Genomic DNA, 27,356 nt, shown 5'->3' with positions numbered 1-27,356 from the left:
CCAGGGATTAGATAACATCTGATGAAGGGAGGGTCGCTGAGGGTGTGAACTGGATTTCTTCAATGACCTTCAAAAGCAGAGAAGAAATCTCTTTTTCTCTTCTTTGGACTGTACCTTTACAAATACTGCCTCCTACTGGACCGAGCTACTTGGACCTCTGCTTAAAGATGCCCACAGCCATTTTCTTCCAAAGAATAGATGAGCCCCAGACAGACTTCTGGCTCCTCCTCTATGCCAGCCCTGCGAGGACCCCCACAGTCCCGGTGTTCTGGCAGAGTTTTCTCAGCAGATGTTCCCGGGGCCCTACTTCCATCCCCTTAGCCCTCCCCTCTCCGGTGAGTCTCTGGCCGCGCCCCTGAGAGTCGGACCACATGCTTCCTCTGGCTTCAGGGTCGTGCCTGGTGAGCACAGGCCAGGCCCCGCTCCTGAGGGTCAGTGTGGGCCCAGGAGCAGCCCTCTGCGATGACAGATGGAGGCTGGCAGATAAATTCTCACCCTTTGGGTCGCAAAATTCTAAGATGTACTCTATACCATCTCCCAGGGGGCCCTTCGGGAATGACCCCACATGGTCCCTCGTTGTTCATAAATCTCAGATGTGCCCACAGTGGCCGGCTCGTAATCATGGCCCCTGGGGACTCCCCGCCCTTCCTGTCTCACTCCTCCCTTCGCCGTTGGCCCTTGGAATCACCTTCCAACGAGCTACTTATCATACTCGAATCCTGTCTCAGTCTGTTTCTGGCTGAACCCAAAGACAGACATGGCATTCCACCGACATGGACGTGACCATGACCTGACCTGGAAAGAAATGTGCCTTCTCCCTTAGTGTTCCTATACTTCAAACACACCTGCTGCCACCTGCCGCCTCTAGCTGGGAGACGACGGGTCCCAAGGCCCCGGACCCAGACCCAGTGACAGGGTCCTCTCCAGGCCCTACTCCAAGCAGGTCATGCAGTCCCCAGACCAGAGCTTCTCTGGCAAACACAGCAGGGGAGAGAGGGAGCAGAGCAACGCTTTCTTGGAGGACCGGAGGCTGGGACCTCGTTGTCACTGGAAGAAAAGAGTGGGCCTGGTGGACAGCGCTGCCTGGCCGGCGTTCAAGTCCCCTCCCCAGGCTGGCGCAATCTCAGGGAAACCTCTTTCCCCTGCAGGGGAGTTCTTGTCTCTGACCAACTGCGTTGGAACAGAAGCACAGGAGGGGCCAAGGCCCGAGGGTGCTGGGAGAGCCTCCCCGCTCTGACGGCAGGCGGGGGCTCTGGAGAGTTGTGCAATGAGTGCAGAGGAAGGCTCCCAGGGCTGAGTGTGCCCGGGCATGACAGAGCCGGCCCTCGGCCCGCGGGCAGGGCGGTGGCGCTAAGATAAGCCAGGGCCTGGCTGTGATGCTGATCCTGATCCCGGGAAGTGTTGCTCGCCCTGCGGTTAAATCACTTCCTCCAGCGGGCGTGACAGGTGGCAGGTGGATGCCGGGTGCTTCCCAGGAGCACTAAGGGCTCTTCTCCGCCGTGGCATGGCCCGCTTGCCCTGATATCAGGAGGAGCTCAAGCCACAGCCTCCTGTCCGCCACGACCGAGGTGTACGGGGCAACATGAGCTGGTCGAGGCATGTGGGCAAGATCCGGAAACGCCTGGAAGAGGTCAAGAGCCAGTGGGTCCGGCCGACCAGGGCCGATTTCAGCGACAATGAGAGTGCCCGGCTGGCCACAGACGCCCTCTTGGATGGGGGGCCCGAGGCCTACTGGCAGGCACTCGGCCAGGAAGGTGAGGTCGACTTCTTGTCCTCGGTGGAGGCCCAGTACATCCAGGCCCAGGCCAAGGAGCCCTCTTGTGCCCCGGAGCCCCCAGGAGGAACAGAGGCCAGTCCCCGGGGACTGGACTCCTGCTCCCTGCCATCAGGAACCTATTTCCCCGTGGCCTCCGAGGGCAGCGAGCCGACCCTGTTGCACACCTGGGCCTCAGCCCAGAAGCCCTACCTGAAGGAAAAGTCCAGCGCCACCGTGTACTTCCAGGCGGACAAGCACAACAACATCAGAGACCTCATTCGCCGCTGCATCACCCGGACCAGCCAGGTATGGGGGGCAGGCGCCTGTGTCTCCTTGGCCTTGGGGTAGGGGGAGGAAGGGTGCTGGTGGAGGAGGAGGAGGGGGTTGGGTCCTGCCCAAGGCATGGAGTTCAGAAGACTGGGGCTGAGGAGGGGGTCACGGATGTTATTGTCTGTCTTGCCCTGGATTACTGACTTTCTGATCCCACCTGTCATGGTCTGGGGCTAGACCACCACCACGCCTCACTGGAACTCCTGCCATCGCTTCCTGCCTGCCCCTCCTCTTCCATCTTCCAGTCTCCGTGTGGCTGTAGAGCACTGCTTCTATACTTCAAGTCTAAGTGGGTCCCTTCTCTGCTTAGAGCCCTCCATGGCTCCTAGTTGCCCACAGTGGGAAGAGCAAATTCCTTATGGCTCACAACTTCTCCATCTCCTCTCTCGGCTCCGGCCGCTCTGTCCCTAGGGACCTGCAGACTCTCCAGCCCTCCTTGCTCAGTCTTCAGAGGTTTGCATGTGCCGTTCCCTCTGCCTGGGACCCCTTCAACTTCCCTGCTTTCCACCTGATGAAGGCTTACTCCTTCCACAGGACCCAGCACCCAAGTCCCTTTCCTGTCCACCGCCCCCCACCCACCCCAGCTAGGGCCAGGCCCCTCACCTCTGTGCTTCCAAATGAAGGGGCCACCACTGAGACACACACTTGTCCCTTGTCCTCTCAGACTCAGGTTTGACCTGTCTGTCCACAAATGACCCAGCAGCCCCTCAATCCAGCCGGTGGTCAGACAGAAGACAGAATAGGCACAGAGAAGGTTTCTCCCCAGAATATTTACATTTTAATACTTGACTTTAGAAGAAGAAAATAGGGCCACCTGGGTGGCTCAGTGGGTTAAGGGTCTGCCTTCGGATCAGGTCATGATCCCAGGGTCCTGGGGTTGAGTCCCAGGTGGGGTTCCTTGCTCAGCAGGGAGACTGCTTCTCCCTTTCCCGCTGCCATTCCACACTGTTCATGCAGGCTCTCTCTCAAATGAATAAAATCTTAAAAAAAAAAAAAAAGGAAGAAGAAAGAAGAAATATATTTCATGACCAGAGCTTGGCCGGTAGAATTTCAGGCACAGTGACAGGCATTTGGTCATCAGTTCTCCCGCCGCTCTGGATCGAATGGGATCGGTGGCTTCCTGCCGCAGCTGGGGACGGGCTGGGGGGGACGGCGGCTCACTCACCCCGGCCGCATGAATGACGAGTCCGAACGGGGTGTTGGCCGCCCACTCCTCCCTCCTGAAGCTGCAGAGGGACAAGAGTAGACTCAGCAAAGGACCAGCTGGTATTTAAGCTCATTTTCTGCTAGGCTCCCAGTCCTGCCACTGAAAGCTGAAGGCTCCAGGAAAAGCCCAGCTTCGGGTGGCAGGGCTGTGTGTGGAAGAGGGGGAAGGAGTGCAGTTCTGGAAAATTAGTTAAGGTGACAATGGGTGGAGCGCTGGCTTTTCAGGTCTCAGGGATTTCATGTTTCCGTGACGGGTCCCGAATCGGGCTCCAAGCCTGCTTCACCTCTCTCTGCCTACTTGTGATCCGGAGTAGGGCTGGCTCTGGTCTGTCTGAGGGAAGGTCAGTGCCCACCCGAGGGGTAGGGACCAGTGGTGTCGGGGAAGTTCTCAACCACAGCTGCAGTTCGCAGTTCTGGGGGTGAGTGAGGCTCCCTGGAAGGAAGCCAGTCAGGGCGGGTGAAGCAGTCCCCACCCCCCACCCTGCCGCTGAGTCCCTCCCCTGTCCCCTCTTCCCCACCCAGCTGAGGCTTCTGTCTCTCTGTGGGCCTAAGCCCCGCCTTCCGGCCTGTATCCTTTGTTTCACCGGTACAGCACGTTCTGAATTTAAGATGACACTTCAAGGGGCACCTGGGTGGCTCAGTGGCTAAATCCTCTGCCTTCCGCTCAGGTCCCGAATCGGGCTCCGAGCCTGCTTCACCTTCTCTCTCTGCCTACTTGTGATCCTTGTCCGTCAAATAAATAAATAAAATCTTAAAAAAAAAAAAAAAAGATGATACTTCAAAACCTGAGGATTTCACCTAAAAGTAAGCATTTCCAGTTCCTCTCAGCAGATGGGAAGAGCTGGCTCTGCTGTCGCTGAGTGGTGACCCACCAAGACCCGCTTTTTGGTGGGTAAGTCCCCTTAGCCGCAGTCCCCACCACGCCCTCTTGTCCCAGGCCCTGAAGCCAGGGAGTTGGGAACCTAGTCACAGGCTGTCCTGTCCACTCAGAGCTGGAGAGTTGATAGGTTTGCATGTTCCCCCGTGGCTTCAGCCTCCAGAGAGGAAAACACACAGAGCCAGCCCAAGCTCGGTGGTTTTTAGACCAGTTTCCACTTCTAAACTAGCAGGAATTCCTTTCCCTCCATGCTCGCATTCCTTTATGCCACAAAACCTAATTCACAGCCGGGCCCTGCACCCAGGTGGCGGAACGGATCCAGAGGCCGACCTCCCTCTGGAGAGCTCCCTGCCTCTGCCTGCCCAAGTAGGGAAGGAGAAGACAACAGGGATTGGGAGGCAGCCCTGGGTGTGAGCAAGCCTGTGTGCCTGGGAGGGGAGGACAGGGTGACTAAGGCAGGCTTCCTGGAAGAGGGGGCCTCCAAGCTGAGTCTCACAGGCTGAGTAAGAGGTGGTCAGGCAGAGAGGAAGGGAAAGGGATTCCAGGCAAAGGTCAGGAGGTGTCAGAGGGGTGGGTGGGACGACATACAGGCATGGAAATGACTGGCATGAAACAAGAAGGTTTTGCTCACAGCTAGAAGCAGGGGGCAGAGCAGGCCATGAGGGACCACACAGGAAGCCCGGGGCGGGGGCGGGCATGGGGAATGCAGGCGCGCAGGCCCCTATTGTGCTTGCTCAGGCAGGGGAGGGCAGGCAGGGCGAGCAGCTTAAGAGTGGCTGGTTGGAATCATGTCAGCAGGCTCTGGGCTCATGGTCTGGGACATGGCCCTGGGGTCATTTAGGGCAGGGGGACCGTTGGCTTGGTGTGCGTCTCATGCTTCTAGCAAGGTGTGAGCTGGCCTTGGATGGCAGACATCCTAAAAGATGGAAACAGCATGATGAATGCGTCCTCTGAGTGTGGTCAGGATCCCTGAGGGTTCCCAGATGGGTTCAGCAGGCCTGGGAGGTCATGCCCTCTCTAACTGGTCCTCTGTGAGAGGCCGGCCGGCCTTCCCACGCCACCACCCACGCAGCCCAGCGCAGCGGATCATTGCAGAAGCAGATCCCAGAAGCCAGCTGGCTTCTGGCAGGCCAGATAGCGGGGAGATTTGCAAAACCATAAAAGGCTGCTTCCGCTGACTCCACGGTGCCATTGCTGTTGTTTGGGGAAAACAAAGGAGCCTCAGCACAGACAAGAGAAAGAGGCAAGAAGAGAAGTAGAGGCAGAGAGTGGGGGATGGGGTGAGATTGTCCCCAACAGGCTGGGCCCCAGTAGGACCCAAACCCCCTCTCCCCTCCTCCACCCTGCTATTCCCAAAGCAGCAGGGTTTCCAGCCCCGGAGAGCTCACATCTGTCCGGCAGGAGGTGAGGGACTCTCAGCCAGGATTTGAGGTCCCCACAGGATGACCCTTGCTTCTGGGGATTGCCCCAGGGGACCAGCATCTCCCCTAATGGGGCTCCTGGGTCTCTGTGCTGCTCAAATTGCCAAGCCCGCCTGCCAGGCTGGGCTTCCTTCTTTAGCAAGGGGTGGCGGAAATACCTCCTTCTTCCCGGCCAACCCTACCCCAACGTGCTGGTCCAGCGGACTGGCCTACTTTAGTTCTTTTTTATGCCCCTAGAGGTGTCGCACTACTTTTAATCCTCTTCTACAACCTGGACTAAAACATGTTTGCATGGCGTTATTCTAACATGATTCATACTTGCTCACAAGGCCCATAAAAATCATAGTCAAATGAGAATAAAAACCCTTACTTTTTGCACCTGGATTCATTTATATTATCTGGGCTCAGGGTTAGATGCAGCTTGAATGATAGCTAATGCTCTATTTTTGAACAGTGTTTTGTTGTTTTTTAATATTTTTTATTTATTTATTTGACAGAGAGAGAGAGAGAGAGAGATCACAAGGAGGCAGAGAGGCAGGCAGAAAGAGAGGGAGAAGCAGGCTCCCCGCTGAGCAGAGAGCCCGATGCAGGGCTTGGTGCCAGGACCCTGAGATCATGACCTGAGCTGAAGGCAAAGGCTTAACCCACTGAGCCACCCAGGCACCCTGAGCAGTGTTTTATCGGTAAAGAAACTGAGCCCCAGAGAGGGTAAGTGAGTTGTCCGAAGGCACTCAGCTCATTTCCAGTAGCATGGGGTCTGGAGCCACAGCTCCCTAACACCCCAGGAGAGCACTGTCGTCTAGACAGTGTGTGACCCCTCCGTCTCAGTGTTCCAGAGCTGCTGAGACAAGTTACCAACCCGCTGGTGGTTTAAAACAAGAGATATTTATTCTCTCCTTTCTCTGAAAGGCAGACCTAACATGGAGATGTCAGCTGGGCCCTCCTTGCTCTGAAGTCTCTCGGGGAGGGTCCTGTCTTCTGCTCCCAGCATCTGGTGGCTGCGGGCGTTCCTTGGCTTGTGGCCACCTCACTCCAGCCTCTGCCTCTGACTTCATGTGTCCCCCAACTCCCCCCACTCCGTGTCTCCTCGGAGTATCTTTTTTTTTTTTTCCAAAATATTTTATTTATTTATTTGACAGACAGAGATCACAAGCAGATAGAGAGGCAGGCAGAGAGAGAGAGAGGAGGAAGCAGGCTCCCTGCTGAGCAGAGAGCCCAATGTGGGGCTCGATCCCAGAACCCTGAGCTCATGACCTGAGCTGAAGGCAGAGGCTTTAACTCACTGAGCCACCCAGGCGCCCCCTCGGAGTGTCTTTTACAAGGACACTTGCCATTGGATTTAGGGCCCACTGGATAATCCAGGATGATCTCATTTTGAGAGTCTCTCTCTCTCCCTCTTTTTAAAATATTTTATTGATTCAATTGAGAGAGAGTGCACACAAGCAGGGAGGCAGGCAGAGGGAGAGGGAGAAACAGACTCCCCACTGACCAGGGAGCCCTAGGTGGGGCTCGATCCCGGGGCAGCAGATACTTAACATTTGAGCCACCCAGGTGCCCCTCATCTTAAAAGTCTTAATTGCACCTGCAGAGACTTTTTCCAAGGGAAATCACGTCCACAGATTTTGGTGGTCAGGATGTGGACATATCATTAGGGAGGTCGTCATTCATTCCATGACACCCTGTAAGGGACTGAAGAGATTATGGGCCTTGAGTCAATCCGCTGGGAGCCAACAGGAGGCCAACAGGATAAACCTAGACATCATGAGCCTGTTTTTCCAAGCATCCCTCCAATCACGACATGGGGTTATTGGTAAACATGGCCGCTTCTCTGTTCAGTCTGTCACCAGCCCTGTCTCTGGGAACCAAGGACTTGCTGGAACACAACCGGGGAGGATTTACTGACCTCCTGGGGAGAGAGAGGCGTCCCTCTCACCTATACCGCCCTCAAGGAGGAACCATTTCTCTTCCAGCAGCGAGGGCCTGGGTTGCTGCTGGCACTGTAAGTTTAAATGTGTAGAGACAATCGTGTGCTTACAGGGCCATGGTTCTAAAGGAGCGTGGCCTCCCTATTAGGACATCTTTTCTGCCTTCCTACCCCTGTCCAGACAGTCACATCATCTGGGCAGGAAGTCAGCTCCATGTGGGTACCAGACACTCCTTTGTCTATTTCAATGACCCTCTTCTTGTCCTGGCTACTTCCCAGGTGTTGATGGTCGATATATCTATATATCTGTATATAGATGTATATCTCTATAGAATACATATATCTCTCTCTATATAATACACACACACACACACACACACACACACACACAGCAATTATTAGAAAAATGGTGGAACGTTATTACAGGTAATGTTGAAAACTGCCATACTGCCCAGTCCAAACCTGTCCACTAGTTTGGGCCTTGTGCTTGCTAATGTGTCTACACACCGCTTTCCCTCATTCGCAGTCATACTGGACAGACTATCATCTTGTGCTCTGTTATCCTTTTTCACTGAATTCATTCATTGCTAATACACCTGTGTCGAGCATGGATCATACAACAGTTCTGCTTCAACATTTCACCATGTCTCACAGTTTTCATGTGACCGTTATAATTATCATTGCTAATGGCTGCCATATCAATCACTTGTCAATATGCCGTGATTTGGGTATTAGGACAGACTTTTGATTGGGTGACACTGGTCTAATTCTGCTCTAGTCCCACTGTGTGGGGGTCCCCCACCGCCAAGCAATTCTCAGACAGCTGGATGTCCCAACCCATGCCAGTCCGGAGCTCAGACTGGAGACTCCAACGACCCTTTTCTTGCATTTGGTCAGTCTGCTACAGTGGCTCACAACACTTTCTAGATTACCAGTTTATTACAAGGGGTAGAACTCAGAATCTAGACATTCACTTTCTATTACCAGTTTATTACAAGGGGTAGAACTCAGGCACAGCCAGATGGAAGGGATTCACACAGCGAGGTAGGGGGAAGGGCATGGAACTTCCATGCCTTCTCTGACCACTCTGCTCTCCCCAAATCACCAACCCAGAAGCTCTCTGAACCGGTCGTCTTGGGTTTTTAGGTGGGCTTCATTACACAGGCACGACTGATTACATCACTGGCATTTGCAGTTGATTCAACCTCCAGCCCCTCTTGTCTTTCCTTGGAGTAAGGAGGTGGGAAGGACCAAAACTTCCAACCCTCTAATCACATAGTAGGTTCCCCTGGCAACCAGCCCCCAACGGACAGTCACCTCATTAACATAACAAAGGACCTCCATCGCGGTCCCTCTCATCACTTAGGAAATTCCAAAGGCTTTAGAGCTCGGTGCCGGAAACGGACAAAGATCAAATACACGTTTCTTTTTATAAATCACAATATCGTGGAAAACAACCCCAAACACAAGAGGAGCATGCATTGACATCTACAGTGGGAAAGTCGAGGGTAGGACTGGCTTCAAAACATGACTGACACCAGATGTTCGAACGACGCTCGGGTGAGGCTGGCCGTGTGCTTGGTGCTGGGGCTGACTTCGTTCTCAGGCGGCAGCGGCCACGTGGCGGCAAGATGGCTGCTGGCAGCTGTAGCTCACATTCCACTCCCGGAGCGACCCGCGCAGCAGGAACGCCTCCTTTCCCGGAGTCCCCGCACTAGTCCTGGGCCGGCTGTCATTAGAATAACTTAGGTCATGTGAGCGGCCCTGGGCCAATCTCTGGGGCCAGCAGGGGATGCCGTGCTCTCATTGGTCTGGCCTTGGTGATGTGCCCGCCTCGCGCCCAATCGGGCGCCTGGCAATGGCCCCGCCCAAACACGTTGCTTGTGCAACGAGAGATGACTGCTTGCGGCGAGTTGGGGTGCTGCTGGCAGGTGGAGGTTTGGGTCCTAAGCAGCGGGGCCTGCACACGTCTCCCCCTCCGTTGTTGGATTTCTGGGGCTCTCTCCTCCCCATGGTTCTGTTAGGCTACAGGAGGACTCTGTTGTCCATCCCGCTGGGGCATCTCTGCCTTGTCTAGTCTCTCTCTAGGGTCTCCCCAGGGATCTTGCTCGAGGCAGTATGCTGTGGCTTAAAAACTTTGGGAAACCAGTGGCCATGGAGTGCCTTCGAGCGCCACGTGGCTGAGCAGCCGGGACTTGACATCCGGGACTTGACATCCAGACCTCAGCTCCGAACCTGCCTGACCACGTCCCCTTGCCCTTCTCCTCCCCTCCTTGTGCCTTTGTGTCTCTGCCTTTGCCTCCTTCCTCCCGTGCATGCTGCGCTGCGGCCGTGGGCCCCAGGCCGGGGGGCCCGTGGTTGTATTGGACAGATGGCGTCAGCGCCGAGGGCTCCGCTCCAGCTCTTTTCCCTGCAGTGCTGCCCTGGCGGAGCCCCCCACCTCGTGCTGTCTCCTCCAAAGCAGCAGCAAGGGCAGCTGCTGTCTTCAGCCCACCGGGACCTAGGAAGCTCGGTGGAAACCAGTTAGCTCCTGGCCCCTGACTTTTTGTTTCCACCCCTCTGCCCTGGCCCAGGTCCTGGCCATCCTGATGGATGTGTTCACGGATGTGGAGATCTTCTGTGACATTCTAGAGGCGGCCAACAAGCGTGGGGTGTTCGTCTGTGTGCTCCTGGACCAGGGAGGTGTGACGCTCTTCCAAGAGATGTGTGACAAAATCCAGATCTCTGACTGCCACCTCAAGGTAGGGCCCCCGGCGAGCATCCAGAAGGTATTTTGTATTAGGATGGGATAGCTTAGGCCGTGCTTACCCCGCACCACCCCCATCTCAATGGCTCAGCGTAGTAAAGGTTTATTTCTTGCTCAAAGGACAGCGTAGGACAGACAGCCCTCCCTCCTCCTGCAGCTACACCGTAAGGAAAACGTGGTCTCCAAGATGGCAGGGGCAGGGAGCCAGAGAGCAGGGGGAGGCCGCGGGACCCGGAAGAGATTGCCATCACCCCTGCCTACCGCTCTTTGGCCTCACGAAGATCCACGGGGGCTGCGAACTGAAAGGGGCCCATGGGTGTCTCGTGAGCCGCAGTCGGTGCCGCATGTGCCTTGATCGCTCCGCTGAAGAAGCCCGGTGGCCGCGCTTCCCAGGCCCGGGCAGCATCGGCGCGGAGGACTCCACAGCCCCGACAGGAAGCTGAACCTCTTGGACTGAACCCAACTCTCCACCCACTTCCCTCTTCTGGCAAGGAGGAAAGAAACCCAGAGATAGGTTTTCGTCGTGTCAGATTTAGGGCAGCTGACTCGAGGCCCAGCGTAGGACCGCCCAGTGCTTACCAGCACGCCGGTGGATGGGTCCCTTGGTGACTGGCTCTGGCTCAGCCCCGTCAGCCTCCAGGAGACCCCACCATCCTCCTTTTCTCCCGCCCTTCCCCTCCTCACTGCCTGGGACGAAGCCGAACTTCTGGCGCCTCTCCGAGCTGTAGGCCTCCAGGCTTGCTTGACCTGGATCGCACCTCCTCAACAGGAGGCCATCAGCACAGGCCTTGCCGCCATGGCCCACTCCAGCCACGCCTGCCAGTCCTCTGCCCACCAAGGGACGGCGGCATGTGGCCCTCCTCTCTGCGTGTCACAGAGCTTATGGAGAGGCTGGAAGCATTGGGCATCCCCTTCCCAGAGCCTGCCCAGAGACCAGGGACATTCACGGGATCACAGCAGGATCCCACCTGTCTCAGAGATCCCCAAGCTTGACCCACCTTTTCATTTTTCCAGCATCACAAGGGTTCTGGCTGAGGCCTGGGGCAGCAGGTGTTCCTGGGGCAGGGGAAGGGACAAATGGGACCATGATTTGGGCTGTGGACACAGCTTTCCTTAGGAGAATCGAGGGCCCACTGAGGTCTCCACAAAGGTACCCCCTCTGACTGCACTTCCCTCTGACCAGCTTGGGGTCAGGGACTCATGTCACTAAAGCCACTAACTAGGCAAGGCTGGGCTTGCCAGGCCTCTGTGGTCCCTGGGAGCCTAGACGGAGGGCTCCTTGGCATTAGGCCCTCCTCTTTCTTCTGTTTGCCACTTTGTTTAAATTCTACCATCTCCCTTTTCCTCCCTTCCTCCACCCCCCATGACTCGGATAATGTCAGGACAACGAAAAGAATTTAGAAAATTCAGCCAAGAGAAAAATAAAAATAGCCGATGAGCCTATGAATTAGAGATTATCCCTGCCTGTGTCTTGCGTGTCCTTCCAGATGTTTTCCTAGGCAAACCTGTATCTATATGTACGGAAACAGTGGGTGACACCCCGACTCCCCTTCCAACAGAACATCTCCATCCGGAGTGTGGAAGGAGAGGTGTACTGTGCCAAATCAGGCCGGAAGTTTGCCGGCCAAATCCAGGAGAAGTTCATCATCTCGGACTGGAGATACGTCCTGTCGGGGTCGTACAGGTGAGCACTGGGCTTCCCCTGCCGAAGGCTTCGAGGAGGCCAAGGCTGAGCCTGGCGCAGAGCAGCCCCAGCTGCTCCGGCACTTATCCCTGCCTGGCGGCTCCCAGGGTGCTGCTCGGGCAGAGCTGGGACTTCATCACATACTTGAGGCTGGAGGCAGGACCAGCCTGGGCAGAAGGTGGACATCTGGACCCTTCACAGCAGGTGAGGGGCGGGGGTCACTTGGGGTAGAGAGGCACTTCCCCGTTTCCCTGCAGATTGCAATAGGACACGGAATCTTCTTCTTCCCTCCTCAGCTGTCTCAGGCGTGTTGTGCAGTTCATTTTGGGCTCTGTGTGTATGTGTGCCTGTGTTCTAGTTTATTTTCAGAAGTGTGTCCAGACTCCTTGGGACCTAAGGCTTGGTGCTGGGGTCTGGCCGTGGCAGCCTCAACTAGAAGTCAGACAACAGAGGTTCAATTCCCAGCTCTGTAGCTTCCTGGCTGGGTGACCTTGGGCAAGTCACTGCACCTCTCTGTTCCTTCCTTCATTCGACATTCTGTAGAGACCTACTGGGTACATACCAGGCATGCTTCAAGGCTGGGGTGCCCCTCTGGAGCTCCCATTCAAACCAAGGAGGTAAACAACAGCCAGTTGTGACCTGCTCGGTCGGTAGAGCATGTGACTCTTGATCTTGGGGTTGTGAGTTCAAGCCTCCTGTTGGGTGTAGAGATTGCTTTAAAAAAAAAAAAAAAAAGAACCAGTACAGAGAAGAGACAGAGCGTTGGGGGAGGGAAGCGAGCCTCGGAAGGGGTAGCCGAGCTGGGTCAAGCTCCCCTCGGCTCCCCTTGGCTCTCTCTCCACCTTTCCCTGCGCCGCCATTTGCCCGGCTATGCAGTGGCCTGTGCGGAGCTGAGTGAGGTGCCGTCAGGCTGCAGGGGGAGGAAGCTAGTTCGTAACTCCTCTGTCAGGAGGGGCTCTGAGAAGGGCAGCCCTGAGGGGACACCTCCGGCATCCGGGGTCACTGAGCCTCCCGTGTATTTCCACCCACAGCTTCTCTCCTCGTTTTGCTTCACTGGGCACCTGTGCCAAAGGGCGCCCACGGGCTTCCGATCCTTGGGCCCGGCACCCAGCACGCGCTTGCTCTGTGAGAGGCTGCGGTGGGACTGAGCGTCTCTCCCCAAGTGGCCAGAGCCACCTTCTCGGCTTTGATTCTTTCCTTGGAGAGTGACAAAGGCCTCTGGGCATCAAGCCATGAGGCTCTGGGTGGGATCTGAGCCTCAAACCACACGTCAGGACTTTGAGGCCTCTGACCTTGACCTCTGACCTTAACTAAGCTGCCACTAGACTTCGCTCACCACCAGGATGGGAAGGGTCAGATCTCTGTCGGGGCAGCTGCCCCAGATCCAAGGCCCAAGCCTGGAGTCAGGGGCCCACCATAGCTGAGAAACTCTCTCTCATTCTTTCTTTGATTTTTACTGGGAAATTCACATAATCTAAAATGAACCATTTTAAATGTGTAATTCAGTGACATTTAGTACATTCGCTTGTGTGCGACCGTGATCACTGTCTAGTTCCAAAATATTTTTCTCATGGGTAAAGAGCTACAGAGCGGCGTGGTGTGTGCTCTGAGATCAGCATGAGCTAAGAAGGTACCCCGGCATCAACCAGAGCTCCCACGTCTGCTGGCAGGTCCAGGACGTTGGTGCCTTTGGGGTTGGACCTTGGAGGGCACAGCATGAGAACCTAACTGGCCCTGATTCCGGTCCTGCCCTGACCCACACTTCTACCTCTGAGCTTTCTATACCAGGAAGAGAAAGATTTTTAAACACAAGCCAAATCAAATTACTTGCATCCTTAAAATCCTTCCATGTTTGTCACTGCGACTAGGGGAAAAAAAAAATTCATGCTTACCATGGCCTCTGTCTGAGCTGGATTTTCCTTCCTCTCCACTGTGCTGTAGGCGCACTATGTTCCTCCAGTCTTTCATGCTCTTTCAGGCCTCAGGGCCTTTGCACTTGCTGTGTATTCCCTCTTTTGGAGAGCTCATTCTTGCTATCTTAATCCACTAACTCCTTACCTTATAGTTTCCAGATCATCTCCTAGAGAGCCTCTCTGTGGATTTGTTCAGCCAAGATTGTAAACCTGGTGTCAGAACCTGGATTGGGTCTGTTTTCTTCTCTGTTGCGTTCCTGGCATGAAGTACAGTTCATCCAGTGCCTGAATATTTTATATGACCATAATATTTGCTGAATGAATGAATGAATAAACAAATTAATGAAAGTCCATGTAAGGTCCTGGCCATCCAGTGTAGCTAGTGGAACAAAGCATTTCAAACCCTGTGCCTCATTACACATTAGCAGGACATGAAATCGATTTGGTGGATGATGCCTGGAATTTTGGTAATGAAATAGGATAGAATAAATATACTGAGGGCACACTGAGGTAAGGAATGTTCTGGAAACTGTTGTGTGGTGATGTTTGTGTTTGTACATGTGAGTAGGTGATGATGTAAAATGTATTTCTCCAAGATTAGCCACTGTAAGTCTGAAGAAGAACAGGCAGGAGGACTGGCTCCGCCAGAGCTCAGGTTGTTGTGGAGCTGGAGTAATCCTGACGAGGTGGCATTGGAGGAGGGGCAGACAGACTGACAGATGGAACAGAGCAGAAAACCCAGATGTCTCTGGGGCGTGTTAGAGTAGTGGGGAAAGGGGGAACTGGAGAAAAATAAATTCCCCACACAGAAAATTTGATTCCACTTCACACATACACCAAAAAAAAAAAAAAAAAGAAAGAAAGAAAAAGAAAAAATCAAAAAAGCCACCTTCCAATAGATTAAAAGGCCTGAAATGTCAAAAACAAACTTTAAAACTCTTAGTAGAAAAGAAGAGATGAATATCTTTTAGACCTTAGGATAAGGACTGGGTGTCTTATCACAGACACCCCTCTTTTTTTTTTTTAAGATTTTATTTATTTGAGTGAGAGGGCACAAGTGGGTAAGGGGCAGTGGGAGAAGCAGGCTCCCCGCTGAGCAAGGAGCCTGATGCAGGACTCGATCTCAGGATGCTGAGATCATGACCTGAGCCAAAAGCAAATGCTTTTTTTTTTTTAAGATTTTATTTATTTATTTGTCAGAGAGAGAGAGAGAGAGTGAGAGAGCACAGGTAGAGCGAGTGGCAGCCAGAGGGCAAGGGGACACCCTGCTGAGCACGAAGCCTGATGTGGGACTCGATCCCAGGACCCTAAGATCATGACCTGAGCTGAAGGCAGTTGCTTAACCGACTGAGCCACCCAAGTGCCCCCACACGCCCCTCTCTTGTGTTAAACAGAACACAAAAAAGCCTTGACTAGAACGGATTGCTAAATCCAGCGATATTACAATGAAGAACTTTGGTTCTTGAAAGAACCCTGAGAGAAACTGAAAGTCGGGTTACAGAGTGGGAGCAGGTTTTCATGATGCCCTCGCAAGGTTAGTGTCAAGGACCACAAAGAACTCCCGTGAATCATGAGAGAAAGAAGCATGAGGCAGAGCAAGTGAGAGGCGGGAGCAGGCATCTCAGCTGGGAGCCAACAAGCGGGAAAACACGAAGAGGGCTTCTGCACCATCCGTGACCAGAAGAATACAAATGAAGGCTAGAATGAGTTGCCATTTTATACCTTTTCGAATAGCAAAAAAAATAATACTGACAATACCAAATGCTGGGTGTACACGATCTTTTTACGTTGCTGGTGGGATTGCAAGTCGATAAAATGACTTTCTAAAGAGTTTGGAATTTTCCACTAAAGCTCTATTCACCTGGTTTATAATCCAGCAATTCCCCTCCTAGAGGTACTTCAAAGAGACTGAGTCCACGGGACAGTAAAAGACATGTGTAAGAACGCTCATTACAGCACTGGTCGCCACGGAAATACTGTGGAAGCAACACGAATGGTTGTCAGTGGGAGACGGGAGGAGTAAATCATGATCTAGCCACCAGTGAAATATTATATAGCAGGAAAAATTGAATGAGGTACGGCAACCAGAGACAACTTGGGTAAATCTTAGTAATATAATATTAAGTGGGAAAAAAACCCCAAAATATTACATACATGTTAAAAACAACTAAAATATTTTCTTTCCAGAATACATAAAACTTTTTTTTTTTTTTAAACAGAGAAAGGAAAGTATGGGAACTGGAATACAGGATTCAGGGTGATGATTCCCTCTTTCGTGGGGGGGCGGACCTGGAAAATAGGTTGCTGGGAGAGAGCGTATGGCTAGATGGTAACTTTTTATTTTAGGTGGTAGGTTTGTTGGTACTTATTACATTATTTAAAATAACTAATAAATAGCTACAAAAATTAAAACAGGCCACGAATAGACCAGTCATGAGAGTGGCCCTCGAGCCAAAGATTGTGACAAAGTCAGTTCCATGTACGAAGGACCAAATAGCCATAGAAAGGACGTGTATTTCCTACCAGGGGTGGTGATGAAGTGTCATAGCTCCGGCATGGAATGACGGCCACACAGGGTATGGAGGAGAAGCCCAGCGTGGTGCACGGTTGTGCAGGGGTCTACAGGGACACCAAGGGACTTGAGGGGGGCCCCTGCTGAGGTGTAGGGCACAGGGGGTGGGGGAGCCTGAAAAGTTGCCAAGGCACCCTTGCACCTGTTTTGTTGCGCAAAGCACGCAGTTGCTTGGCCTAATCTAGTCTGATTTCAAACAACACAAGGCCACTGACGTCTTAGTGTAGCCAGGAGTCCCCCGCTGTCCCCTTGTCTGCCACCTTCCCTGTGCCCTTGCTGGCCTGCACCTGCATCAGCTGCTCACCTCTCTGGGGTGTGTGGGTGGCCCAGGATGGGGGTGAGGCGTAAACAAAGCCTCATTGTTCTTCCCAGGATTGGCCCTGCCTTGCGTGGGCCCCACCCCACCTCTCGGAGCAGGGACTCTGCAGGCTGGGCTGGTGGATGGGGTGGGGGTGGGTGGCTGAGACCGTTGGCTGGGGGTCATTCCTATCCCCCCACTTCCGAGTGACCATGTCTCCCTCTGACTATCCTGCCATGGTTGCGCTCCAGGCCTGGGTGCCCATTATTAGCCTCTGTGCTCTCACCAGGCCTTTTCAAGGGTTTTGGGTGGGAGTAGGGGTGTGTGTGTGTGGGGGGGTTAATGAGGAGACTTGTCCACCCGAGAGAAAAAGGAATTTGGTTAAATCAAGGAATCGTAAGAAGCAATCCATAAATGCCTTCGGCATTTTGTTTTCATGTAAAGCCAGTAAATGGAGGAAGGGCCGAGGCCTCTGCCCACGTCCCTGTGTCTGGGCCAAGTGCACGCGAGCTGTGTCATTCCCATTCCCGCGTGCCCGCCTTGTGTTCCCTCTTCCGAGCCCACTCCCACGGAGGAGCAGCCCGTGTTTCGCAGCTGCCTTGCCCAGACCCCTCTTTGGTTAGAAGGGGCAGGGGTTCCCACATTTCACAGGGGGCTTCAGCAGCTAGGGGACTCATGAGCACAGAGCTGGGGACACTGGGACTCAGCTCTCACTTACCCTTTTGGGCTTCAGCAGGAGAGCCAGGATCTGAGCACCAGGAGGGAACCCTGAGGCCAGAGATCCCGTCTGGTGCCTTTATTGTTCACCTGCAAACACTTGCTGATTTCTGCACTGTGGGTCTTGCCATCCGTGAAGCGTGAAGCGGGTACCAAGGTCGCCCTGCAGGGGCTCTGCAGGTTGAAATGAGCAGGCCAGAGGCGGGGAGAGCTAATGTGAAGTCCTTCCCCCCAGCCAGGCATGAGCCCACTTCCCCCAGGGGAGCCTGCGGGGGTTGGGGGGGGTGTACTGTGGGGGAGGGGACTCGCGAGGCCTCCCCGTCCCACCCTTCACTCTCCTCTTCCCCCGCAGCTTCACCTGGCTCTGCGGACACGTCCACCGGAACATCCTCTCCAAGTTTACGGGCCCAGCGGTGGAGCTGTTCGACGAGGAGTTTCGCCACCTCTATGCCTCCTCCAAGCCTGTGATGGGCCCAAAGTCCCCCAGGCTGGTGGCACCCCTGCAGCCTGGAGCAGGCCGCAGCCCCCCTTCCGGCCGCCTCAGTGGCAGTAGCCGCTCCGCCAGCGACCACACGTCCTCCAACCCCTTCAGCAGCCACTCGACGGGCAGCAACCCCCAGAACCAGAGTCTGTCGGCGTCCTCCGGGCCCAGCAGTCCCCTGGCCCCCAACCCCACTCTGCCCCTCAGGCTTCAGCCCCACCCTGGCCCATGGGGGGCCCTGAGCCCACAGGCCCCCTTCTCCCTGAGGCCCCACGACAGCACGCCAGCTCCCTACAGCAACCTCAACGCCTACAGGCCCACGCGGCTGCAGCTGGAGCAGCTGGGCTTGGTGCCCAGGACGGCCCACATCTGGAGGCCATTTCTACAAGCCTCCCCTCATTTCTGATGGGTCCCTTCCCCCAGCAGCCCTCCAGGGGCGGGGCTGGACATGCCGGGACTGTCTGGCCCAAGGACCTCCACCTCAATGACTAGCAGCTTTGAACTTGCTTTTCTTTGAACTAAAAGTGCTCGGACAACATTGTTGCCTGTTTGTTCCCAGGCCTGCGACCATTCACTTGCCAACACCCACCAGTCCTGGGGGTTTCCGCTCTAGTTTGGCCTATGGAGCACATTTGAGGAAGTTCCAGGGAAGTGGGGAGTGGGGAGCTAGAGGACAAAAGCATGAAAATAGAGTCCTTTTCTTCCAAAGAGCAGCCAGCGCTTTAATAATCCTGTTTCCTGAATCTGTGTAACGTAAGAAGAGGCAGATGCAGCCCAAGTTTACATATGGGTAAACTGAGGCACTAAGAGGTAGATTGTGTGACCAGGGTCCTCCTGTTTCCCAGTGCCCAGGAATGGCCTACTGTACAAAAGGTATGGGAACATTCAGGATGTTTCTGGTAAAGGTGGTAAAGGTAATACTCAGGTAATACCGAGGTACCCCTGGGCCTGATGAATTAGGGTTAAAACCCCTAGTGTGGGGTCGGTTGAAATTGTAGCCCCCAGGGATGGGGCAGGCCAAAGTGTCTAGGGGATGGAGTTGGGCAAAGCCGTTCATCAGCTCAGGTCCTGGCTTCGGGGAGACTTGGGCTGGTCTCGAGGTCCTTGAGTCTGGGCCAGTCCCAGGGGCTTGCAGTGTCGGGATCTGGGAACGGCCCCGCAGCAATTGCCCAGGGCAACCCAAGGCAGCCAGGAAAGGTTCAGCATCGACCTTGCAGCTCCCTTGTAGTCAGACCCAGGGGCCTCCATTTGGCTTGTTGACGCCTGAAGCAAGGATGCCAGGCCCCCCCAAGCCCCATCATTCACTCACGGTCAGATTCACAGCACACCCTCTATTCCGGAGGCGACCCCAGATCTCAGGGGTGCAGCCTAGCTGGGATACAAGAATACGGCAAGCACAGGGAGGACCAGGCAGTCCAGTTTGGAGAGGTCAGGGGACACTTACCAGAGAAGTGACATTTAACAAGACCTGATGAACAAGGGCCTTAAAAGCGGAGGGAGGGCTGGGACCCAGGCTGCTCCAGCCTGATGGAAGCAGGCACAGAAGCCCGGCAAGCATCTTCCTGTTTCTTTTTAAAGATTTTGAGAGAGAGAGAGAGAGAGAGAGACACGGCACGAGCAGGGAGGAGAGGGAGAAGGGCTCTCTGCTGAGCAGGGAGCCCAGACACAGGACTCCATCCCAGGACCCCGGGATCATGACCTGAGCTGAAGGCAGACACTTAACCGACTGAGCCACCCAGGCGCCCTACATCTTCCTGTTTCTATGACCTCCCCTTGCCACCAACCTCAGCAAATGTCTTCCTGTTGCCCGTCTCTGGCTCAGCAGCTTTGCCTTTGCCACAGAGAGCTGGGAGGACAGAGCCCTTCCTCCTGTTGGCTTCGGAACCCAGCCGCTCACGGCATCCCAAGTCATGCTCTCCAGAGGGTACCTCCCTTCAGCCCATCCTTGTGTTTGCCCAGTGTTTGGCAAAGGTGTCTTTGCTTCTGTTTTCTTTTAAAATAGTATTCCTGTCCTCATTTCATTTTTTTCCTCCTCCTTGGTTTCCGAAATTCCAACAACAGCAAACAAACAAACAAACAAACAAACAAAAAAACCCCAAACCTTTTGGTTCCTGATTTTTTTTTTTAAAGATTTTATTTATTTATTTGACAGACAGAGATCACAAGTAGGCAGAGAGGCAGGCAGAGAGAGAGGAGGAAGTAGGCTCCCCGCTGAGCAGAGAGCCCGATATGGGGCTCGATCCCAGCACCCTGGGACCATGACCTGAGCCAAAGGCAGAGGCTTTAATCTGATGTGCTGATTTCCTGCTGACCGCTGTGACAAGGTTAGAACAGTCGGGTGCAGCCGAAGTTTCTAACCTGGATTCCACATGCCCCATGGCTGCTGCATTTCTGCTGAGAAAGCTTCGGGAAGGTGACGCTTGTGAGGGACTACGAGCCCCCGAGGCCGTTCTGCTTCTGCCTGCTTCTGGCTCAGTCTGGGTGGAGAAGGGCAGCCCTCCTGCCCCCATCACTCTCCACCAGCCAGTCTCCCCACCGCGGCCTCCCGAGGGCCCCACAAATACTGTTTCTCCTCCCCTGGACACTCTGTCGCGCGCGACCCCCGCCTGCTGGGGCGTTAGCTGCGTTGGCTGCGGCCGACGGACTAGGAGCACAAGTGAGGGTCACTTGCAGGCAGGAACTTCAAGAGCCTGGGAGCCGTTGGCCAGGCAGTAGCCCGCCTCAGACGGAGCCCCTCTGCCGGCCCAGGTTCCCAGGAGACTCTGGTGGGCAGGACCTCCCTCTCCTACCCACCAACCCCGCCTCGGATGAATCGTAGGAGCCAGAAATAAACCTCTGTTACGTAAGCCACCGAGATCTGGGGTCACTGATTACTGCATCACGAGCCAGCCTAGCCTCATACAACGTGGGGACACGCTCACGTGAGGCTGGGCTATTTGTGGGATGGCCTCCTGAGGGCCCTCAGCCCTGGGCTTTCACCCCAAGACCTCAGGAGGGTTTTACACACACGGCAAGAGTGACCGAAGATCCAAAAAACCCTTACCCAAGTTCCCAATCCTCCCAAACCCAGTTTGCCCCATCTTGAACTTTGCTCTGGGCTAGAATCACCCCTGCACCTGCCTCGTCCGGCCTGCTTGCTAGGAGCCGTCCTAGACACACGGCGTCTCTGCCACAGTGTGAAATTCTGCAGCAGCCATGGGGCACCGTGGGGCTCCCACGGGCCACCCCCAGGAAGCCCATGAGAGAATGAGAGAAATAGCGTGAGAGTGTTACCCGGGGGTGGTTCAGGGAGGGCCAAATGCATACCCCAGCCCAGGGGTCAGGGATCACGTTATCCACCCGTAGGGTCACAGCCAGGACCCCCCGGAGGGGTCCGTCCCCTGAGCCTCTCCTGGGAGTTACCCCTTGTATCCATATGGGCCTCACCAGATACTGATCGCTCATCTCCCTGTCTGCCCTGTAAGAGCCCCGGGGCCCAGGATGCTTTGCTGGCCCGAGGGACCCTGACCTCGGGCCGGGCTGGTCCCAGCGCCCAATGAATGGCCACTGACCAGTGAAGGCACTTTGGTCCTGCAGGGGACACAAACGCTCAGCACAGCCGACTCTCCCCCCAACTGCTGCTCTCGCCTTGGCGGGAGCTCCCCGCGCCCAGCCTACTGGTCTGTCCCAGGAGGGCCTGAGCCCCATCTTCCAGCGCTTCGTTCTCTGGGCCTGGTCCAAGCAGTTGTTGGGCACAGAGAGACTGTCACTCACTTTCTCAGCTTCCCCCCGGGGAGCGTCTGTGTGTGGGCAAAGCTGTCTCGGGAGAGGATAAACACCACAGACACACACGCGCGGGCATCGACACAACCTCCTCCTCCTCGTCGTTCATGGGGTTTGGACTGAGATGGACGGGCCGCGTCCTGACTGCTCCTTCCTTCTCTCCTCTGCGGGGCGGGGGAGCGGGGCTGTCCCCATGGTGCCGGGCCTCACCCCCCCGGACAGCCTGGGACGAATGCGGAGCCCGAGCGGCCCTCCCCGAGGAAGACCGCCTTCCTCCTGCTGGATGCTGCTTTTGAGGGGGGCCCGGGTCTCGCCTGCCATCAGGGTCTCGCCTGCCATCAGGCTCCCGCTGAAACCCTGGCTGTCCCCGGTCTTGACCCTGTGGGCCTTCGGACCGGAGCTGCACCCTGGGCTTGTCCCCTCACCCCGCGGACTTGGGGCTTGCCAGCTTCCACACTCGCGTACCCGGTTCACGTACTCGAGCTGTCCGTACAGATGGACGGACGGACAGAGCTAGGGACGCAGGCATAGATGGGCACGTTGCGGGTCCTGCTGCTCGAGAGAATCCCGACTGATGACGGCTATGCTGCCTCATCAAGGCCTCAGCCGCAGATCCAGTCCCGTCCCGAGGTGCTGGGCGGGGGCTTCCACGCACAACTTTGGGTTGGGGGGCCGCGGTGGGCAGAGCCCCGCCGGATCGGGCCTGGCCGGTCCATGCGGGCTGCTCCGTCCACCCTGCTGCTTGCGCCGTCCGTCCCCACAGCACTCCGGTCCCTCCCGCTGCGGGACAGCGGACGGCTGAGTCTGCCCGCCGGGCCTCCGGAGATGGCCCTTCTCCATTCCGATGGCGCCTCTCTGCCCGCAGAGGCAGGGGCTTGCTTCTGGCGGCTGCTCTTCGAGAACGGCACTTCCAGACTTGTCTTCCAAACACCCACACGCTGGGAGCGCCTCGCGGCACCCCCCCATGCCCTCCCCCACCCCGGAGGGGCGAGCAGGCGCAGCTGTTCCGGGAAGCCTCCCCGCGGAGTGGAGAAACGTCTAGTTCACATTTCGTTGCTGAATTATTCTAGCCCAAGTCCTGGGACGCCAGCCTTGGTTTCCACGCCAGAAGGGCCCGGATTCATGTATTTCATCCCGAATTTGGCCTTTTGGGGTGCCAGGAGCTGGGCGGCCAATGTGGATGGAAGCAGATATGCCCCTGGCCTGGAGAGAGGTTATACGACGACGGCATCGAGGACCTCGCTGTCCCCGCGGCTTGCCTCTTGCCAACCTGTGGTTTGTTGGGCCTGAGAGTGACGGGGGCAGAGAAGGCCCGCTTGAGGGGGGACGGGAGTGGAGACTGGAACATGAGAAGCCGTCACCATGGGAGGGTGGGAGAGTGTGCGGGACAGCGGGCTGAGGCTGGAGTCGGCCTTACGCCAAGTGTAACGGGAAGCCCTGAGGAGTAGCAAACTCTACAACCGTGTGAATTCCCTGAGGCGCTTGGACATCTTGGGTGTCTCGAGGCCACCTCTACCCTCGAAGTTAGTGCTCCTATCCGGGGCTTTCCTAGACCCAAAACCTACTGCATGAAGCTCAAAAACTTTAAACAATTTGGAAAGTAAAATCAGATTTATCAGTCCAAAGCACAGCCCTAAACCAGCCATTCCCCTGCTCAAAAATTTTCTCTAGCTGGTGCTTGTCCCCTGAGCAAAGTCAAACTTTTTACTGCTACACTGATGACCTGCCATAATTTTTTTTTTTTAAGATTTTATTTGTTTACTTGACAGGCAGAGATCACAAGCAGGCAGAGAGGCAGGCAGAGAGCGAGGAGAAACAGGCTCCTCACTGAGCAGAGAGCCCAGCGCGGGGCTTGATCCCAGGACCCTGAGATCATGACCCGAGCCGAAGGCGGAGGCTTTAGCCCACTGAGCCACCCAGGCGCCCCTGACCTGCCATAATTTGATGGTGGCTCACCTGTCCTGCCTCATCACCCTGTCCCTCCACGCATATTAACCCGAATGACCAGTTTTCCTGTCCTCCAGGCCATGGTTCCTTTCATCTGTCCATTAAGAAACCCGACATGTGTCTGCCTTTTGTTCCCCACAGAGCCTGCTACAAACCGTCCCCTTCCCAAGGTCCAACTCTGATGTTTCCAGCTTCACGAAACGTCACTGAAATCCCAGGCTTCGTCCATACTTCCTCAACACCAGCCTTCCCACCTGCCCATTTCCTACTACTCACGGGGAGGGCCCATTAGTGCTGCTGGAGAGTTGAAGCTCTCAAAAGCAGCTCTTGCATGTTTGACTGGATACCCTCTACAATAATGTTCTATCAAGGTTTTAAAAAGGAGAGTCACCTCTAAAAGCAACAGCCTTCTGAAAAACAAAGTCTTATTCTAAAACCAAGATTGAAAGGACCCAAGTGGCCTGTCTTAGGATTCTTTGGTTGCAAGTAACAGAAACTGAAACTAGCTCAAGCAGTCAACTTACGACCACCAACGTCTAAGCTTAAAGCAACACAAATGTATTACCTTACAGGGCTCTAGTTCAGAGCTCCAGTGTGGGTTTTGCTGGGCTAAGATCATGGTGTCAGCAGGCCTGTAGTCCTTCCTAGACACCCTATAAGTGAATCCATTTCCTTGCGGTTTTTTTTTCTTGTTGTTGTTTTTGTTTGTTTTAAAGATTTTATGTATTTGACAGAGAGAGAGAGCACAAGTAGAGAGGCAGGCAGAGAGGGAGAAGCAGGCTCCCTGCTGAGCAGGGAGCCCGATGTGGGACTCGATCCCAAGACCCTGGGGTCATGACCTGAGCCAAAGGCAGCTGCTTAACCGACTGAGCCTCCCAGGCGTCCCTTTCCTCGTCTTTTCTAACTCCCATAGGCCACCTGCATTCTTTGGCTCATGCCCCTTCCTCCGTCTTCAAAGCCAGTAGCACAGCATCTCTCTGACCCCGACCCACTCCTCTAGCCTCCATGGGATGGCTAATTTTGTGTCAGCTTGACTGGTCTAAGGCATGCCCAGCTAGCTAGTGGAACGTTATTTGGGGTGGGTCTTGAGAGTTCCCGGCAGAGATTAGCACTTGAACCGGCGAACTGGGTAACACGATCACCCTCCCCAGTGCGGGTGGTCATCAGTCATCCCGCCGGAAGCCCGAGTGGAACAAAAAGGCAGACGAAGGGCAGATTTGCTCTCTGCTTGTGCTGGGGCGTCCTTCTCCTGCCCTTTGACATTGGCACTCCTGGTTCTCTGGCTCTGAGACTCAGTTCAAGACATACACCATTAGCCCCCTTTCAGGCCGTTAGATTTCTCAGCCTCGAGAAGTGGTGGAGCTATGACCAGGTAAACCTTCTGCCCTCTCTCCAGTTAGTTGGGGTCATTGAGCACAAGTGTGGTGGCCAGGAGCCACGTGTGTGGGTGAGAGGGTAGTTCGCAGAGAGAGCGGGTAGGGCGGTTGTTGGCTCAAGGGCTAAGCAGACACAACGCTGAAGCTTTAGGTGATGAAGTCACTCTGCCAAGCCGGGAGAAAAGGACAATGGCGGGTCCCAAATAGATGCCAACCCTCTATTTTTCAATTATAATTCCATCATGTATCTATATCTCTATATCTATATAAATATAGCTCTAAAGATGTATGTATATATATCTATTTGGGGAAAAAAAAAAAAGGCACTGGCACTGTGAAATTTCAAGGGAGACCTGAGCAAGTCTGGGATCAGGAGCATCTTGAGAATGATTCCGGAGCTGAGATGCTTATGGCGGGGTGGGGAGACTGCAGGGCAGAATGTTCCAAGCAGAGGTGACGGGAGGGGCAAAGGGCTTGGGTGGGAAGATGCTTGGAGTCCAAGGGCATGAGAAAAGCCATTGAGCTGGGGGCACGTGGGCCAGAGCGGGGGCACGTGGGCCAGAGCGGGACCACGCAGGCCCTCACCCACAGGCTTCATGAATGAGTTGGGAAATCACTGCAGGACTGAAAACAATCTTTGTTAAGATCCTTTGGCCACAGTATGAAGACCACAGGGGTGTCAGAGAGTAAGGGACAAAGGACTCTCACCAGTTCCAAGTACTGGGTACAAACTCCTCCTTAGGAGAAAATGTTGAAGACAGGCCTTTTGGGAGTCACAAGAGGCAAGAACCGCCCTCGGGTCCCACCCCACCCACCTGGAGTGTAGTCACCGGTGCGGTTCACACCTTCCTGGTGATTCACTCCTTGACAAGGGGGCAGAGTGTCTACGGAGGCAGGCCTGAGATTTTTCTTTAGCATAACCATCGCTCCGCTAAGCTACCCGTCGTCTGTGCTGGAAATGATCAAGATGACGTGTGATGACAGCCTGAGGTGCCCGGCATTCCCGAGTGCCCTTCCCTGGCTTCTCACACACGTCACCATGTCGCTGCCTGGAAAGTGAGGTGCGGCAGGCGTGTGGGAAGGTTCGCGAAGGCCACGCGGGCAGTTCCGGACAGCACAGACAACGGAGCCGGGACGACAGCCAGAGGGCTGGAAGCTGAAGGCACGGACAAGGTTAGAAGGGCACTAGGATCGGGATGGGAAGCCAAGCCAGGCTAGAGGGGAAAGCGCATCTCTGGGAAGCCTAGACCAACCGGAGAAAGGGGTTTAGCTCCAGAAAGAGAACCAGGCAGGGTGTTTCGACCGCCTTAGCACTGTGCTGGATCTTCGGGGGGTTAAACTTTTGTGCAAACAAAACGAGATGCTGGCCAGGTAATTCAGAAATTCAACAAATCTTTCATGAAATGCCAGGTAATCTGCCCCGAGGATACCGATATGAAAAAGACAGTCCTAGTCCCTGATTTTAGACTTTCTGGTCTCTCATGAAAGACAAGCTGCCGATTACAACACAGTAAGGAACCCCTGCGGGAGTGAAATCGTGAAGGAGCGTGAAAGAGGGAGACCTACCGCCACCTGGAGGTCAAGACTTCGGGGAAGCGGTAAGGAAGTGGAGACCTGGAAGGTGAACAGAATCGGCCTACCATGGGGGGTGGGGAGAGGGCCCAGACCAAACTGCCAGGGCGCAGCCCCAAACGCAAAAGCTGGGGTGCATTTAAAGCCGGGGAGCCGGGAAGGGGGGGCGCCTGGGGGCCAAGGCTTTACCGCGAAGGGATTGGCAGTCTGGGCACTATCCCGAGGGGTCATTCGCAACTAGACCATGAACTCCGAGACAGCAAGTGTCTCCATGGCAACCGCACAATGCTTGTCACGTCTTGGGGGCTCCGCAGTGATTGTTCATGACTCCATGAGTGGATGGAGGGCTCATGGGGGAGGGACGGGGGGAGCTGCGGAGAGGTTTCCATACTTGTTAATGGTTCCTAAAAATCACAACGTCTATTAACCATACCTAGCTTTCGTTTCACATTAGAGATATTAAGTGACAACTTGCCATTGCTAGTCAGGCTATCACTCGTACTAGAAGAGCAGTCAGACAGAAACAGAACCAGACATTTGTCTGTTTAGGGAAGGGGCCTGGCAAGGGGTGAAGCAGCAGGTGCAGCAGAAGGGAAATCCTGAGGACTCCAGCCCAGGGCTGGAATTCTTTTCCCTCTGCTGAGAATAAAATGCTGTGTGGGACATCACTTGATGAAGTCTTTGGTTGACTATTAAATTCCACTCTTCGTAAGGGAGCTCTTCCGTTCCAGATGATGTGAGTACGGTAATGGCCCTTTGTACTGAAGGTGTTAG

At 54.9% G+C, this 27,356-nt stretch overlaps 1 protein-coding gene across 1 annotated transcript; it reads left to right on the top strand.

Moving 5' to 3' along the window:
• Positions 1–1,226: 1,226 nt before the first annotated feature.
• Positions 1,227–18,331, top strand: LOC111146676 (family with sequence similarity 83 member A). Its single transcript, XM_022502330.1, has 4 exons — positions 1,227–2,062; positions 10,088–10,255; positions 11,820–11,944; positions 17,797–18,331. Exons 1-4 carry the CDS (start codon positions 1,583–1,585, stop codon positions 18,329–18,331), a joined length of 1,308 nt encoding a protein of 435 aa, XP_022358038.1. The 5' UTR covers positions 1,227–1,582.
• The last annotated feature ends 9,025 nt before the right edge of the window (positions 18,332–27,356 follow it).

Source organism: Enhydra lutris, unplaced genomic scaffold, assembly GCF_002288905.1.
Source record: "Enhydra lutris kenyoni isolate GAN:26980312 unplaced genomic scaffold, ASM228890v2 scaffoldscaffold14, whole genome shotgun sequence".
NCBI classification, from domain to species: domain Eukaryota; kingdom Metazoa; phylum Chordata; class Mammalia; order Carnivora; family Mustelidae; genus Enhydra; species Enhydra lutris.
Note: the sequence above shows the minus strand (reverse complement) of the source record. Positions and strands in the feature narration are given on the sequence as shown.

Coding starts and splice junctions, on each gene's coding strand:
- LOC111146676 (XM_022502330.1), top strand. CDS start 1,583: ATGAGCTGGTCGAGGCATGTGGGCAAGATCCGGAAACGCCTGGAAGAG. Junction 2,063..10,087: donor GCATCACCCGGACCAGCCAG/GTATGGGGGGCA, acceptor GCCCTGGCCCAG/GTCCTGGCCATCCTGATGGA. Junction 11,945..17,796: donor GTCCTGTCGGGGTCGTACAG/GTGAGCACTGGG, acceptor CTTCCCCCGCAG/CTTCACCTGGCTCTGCGGAC.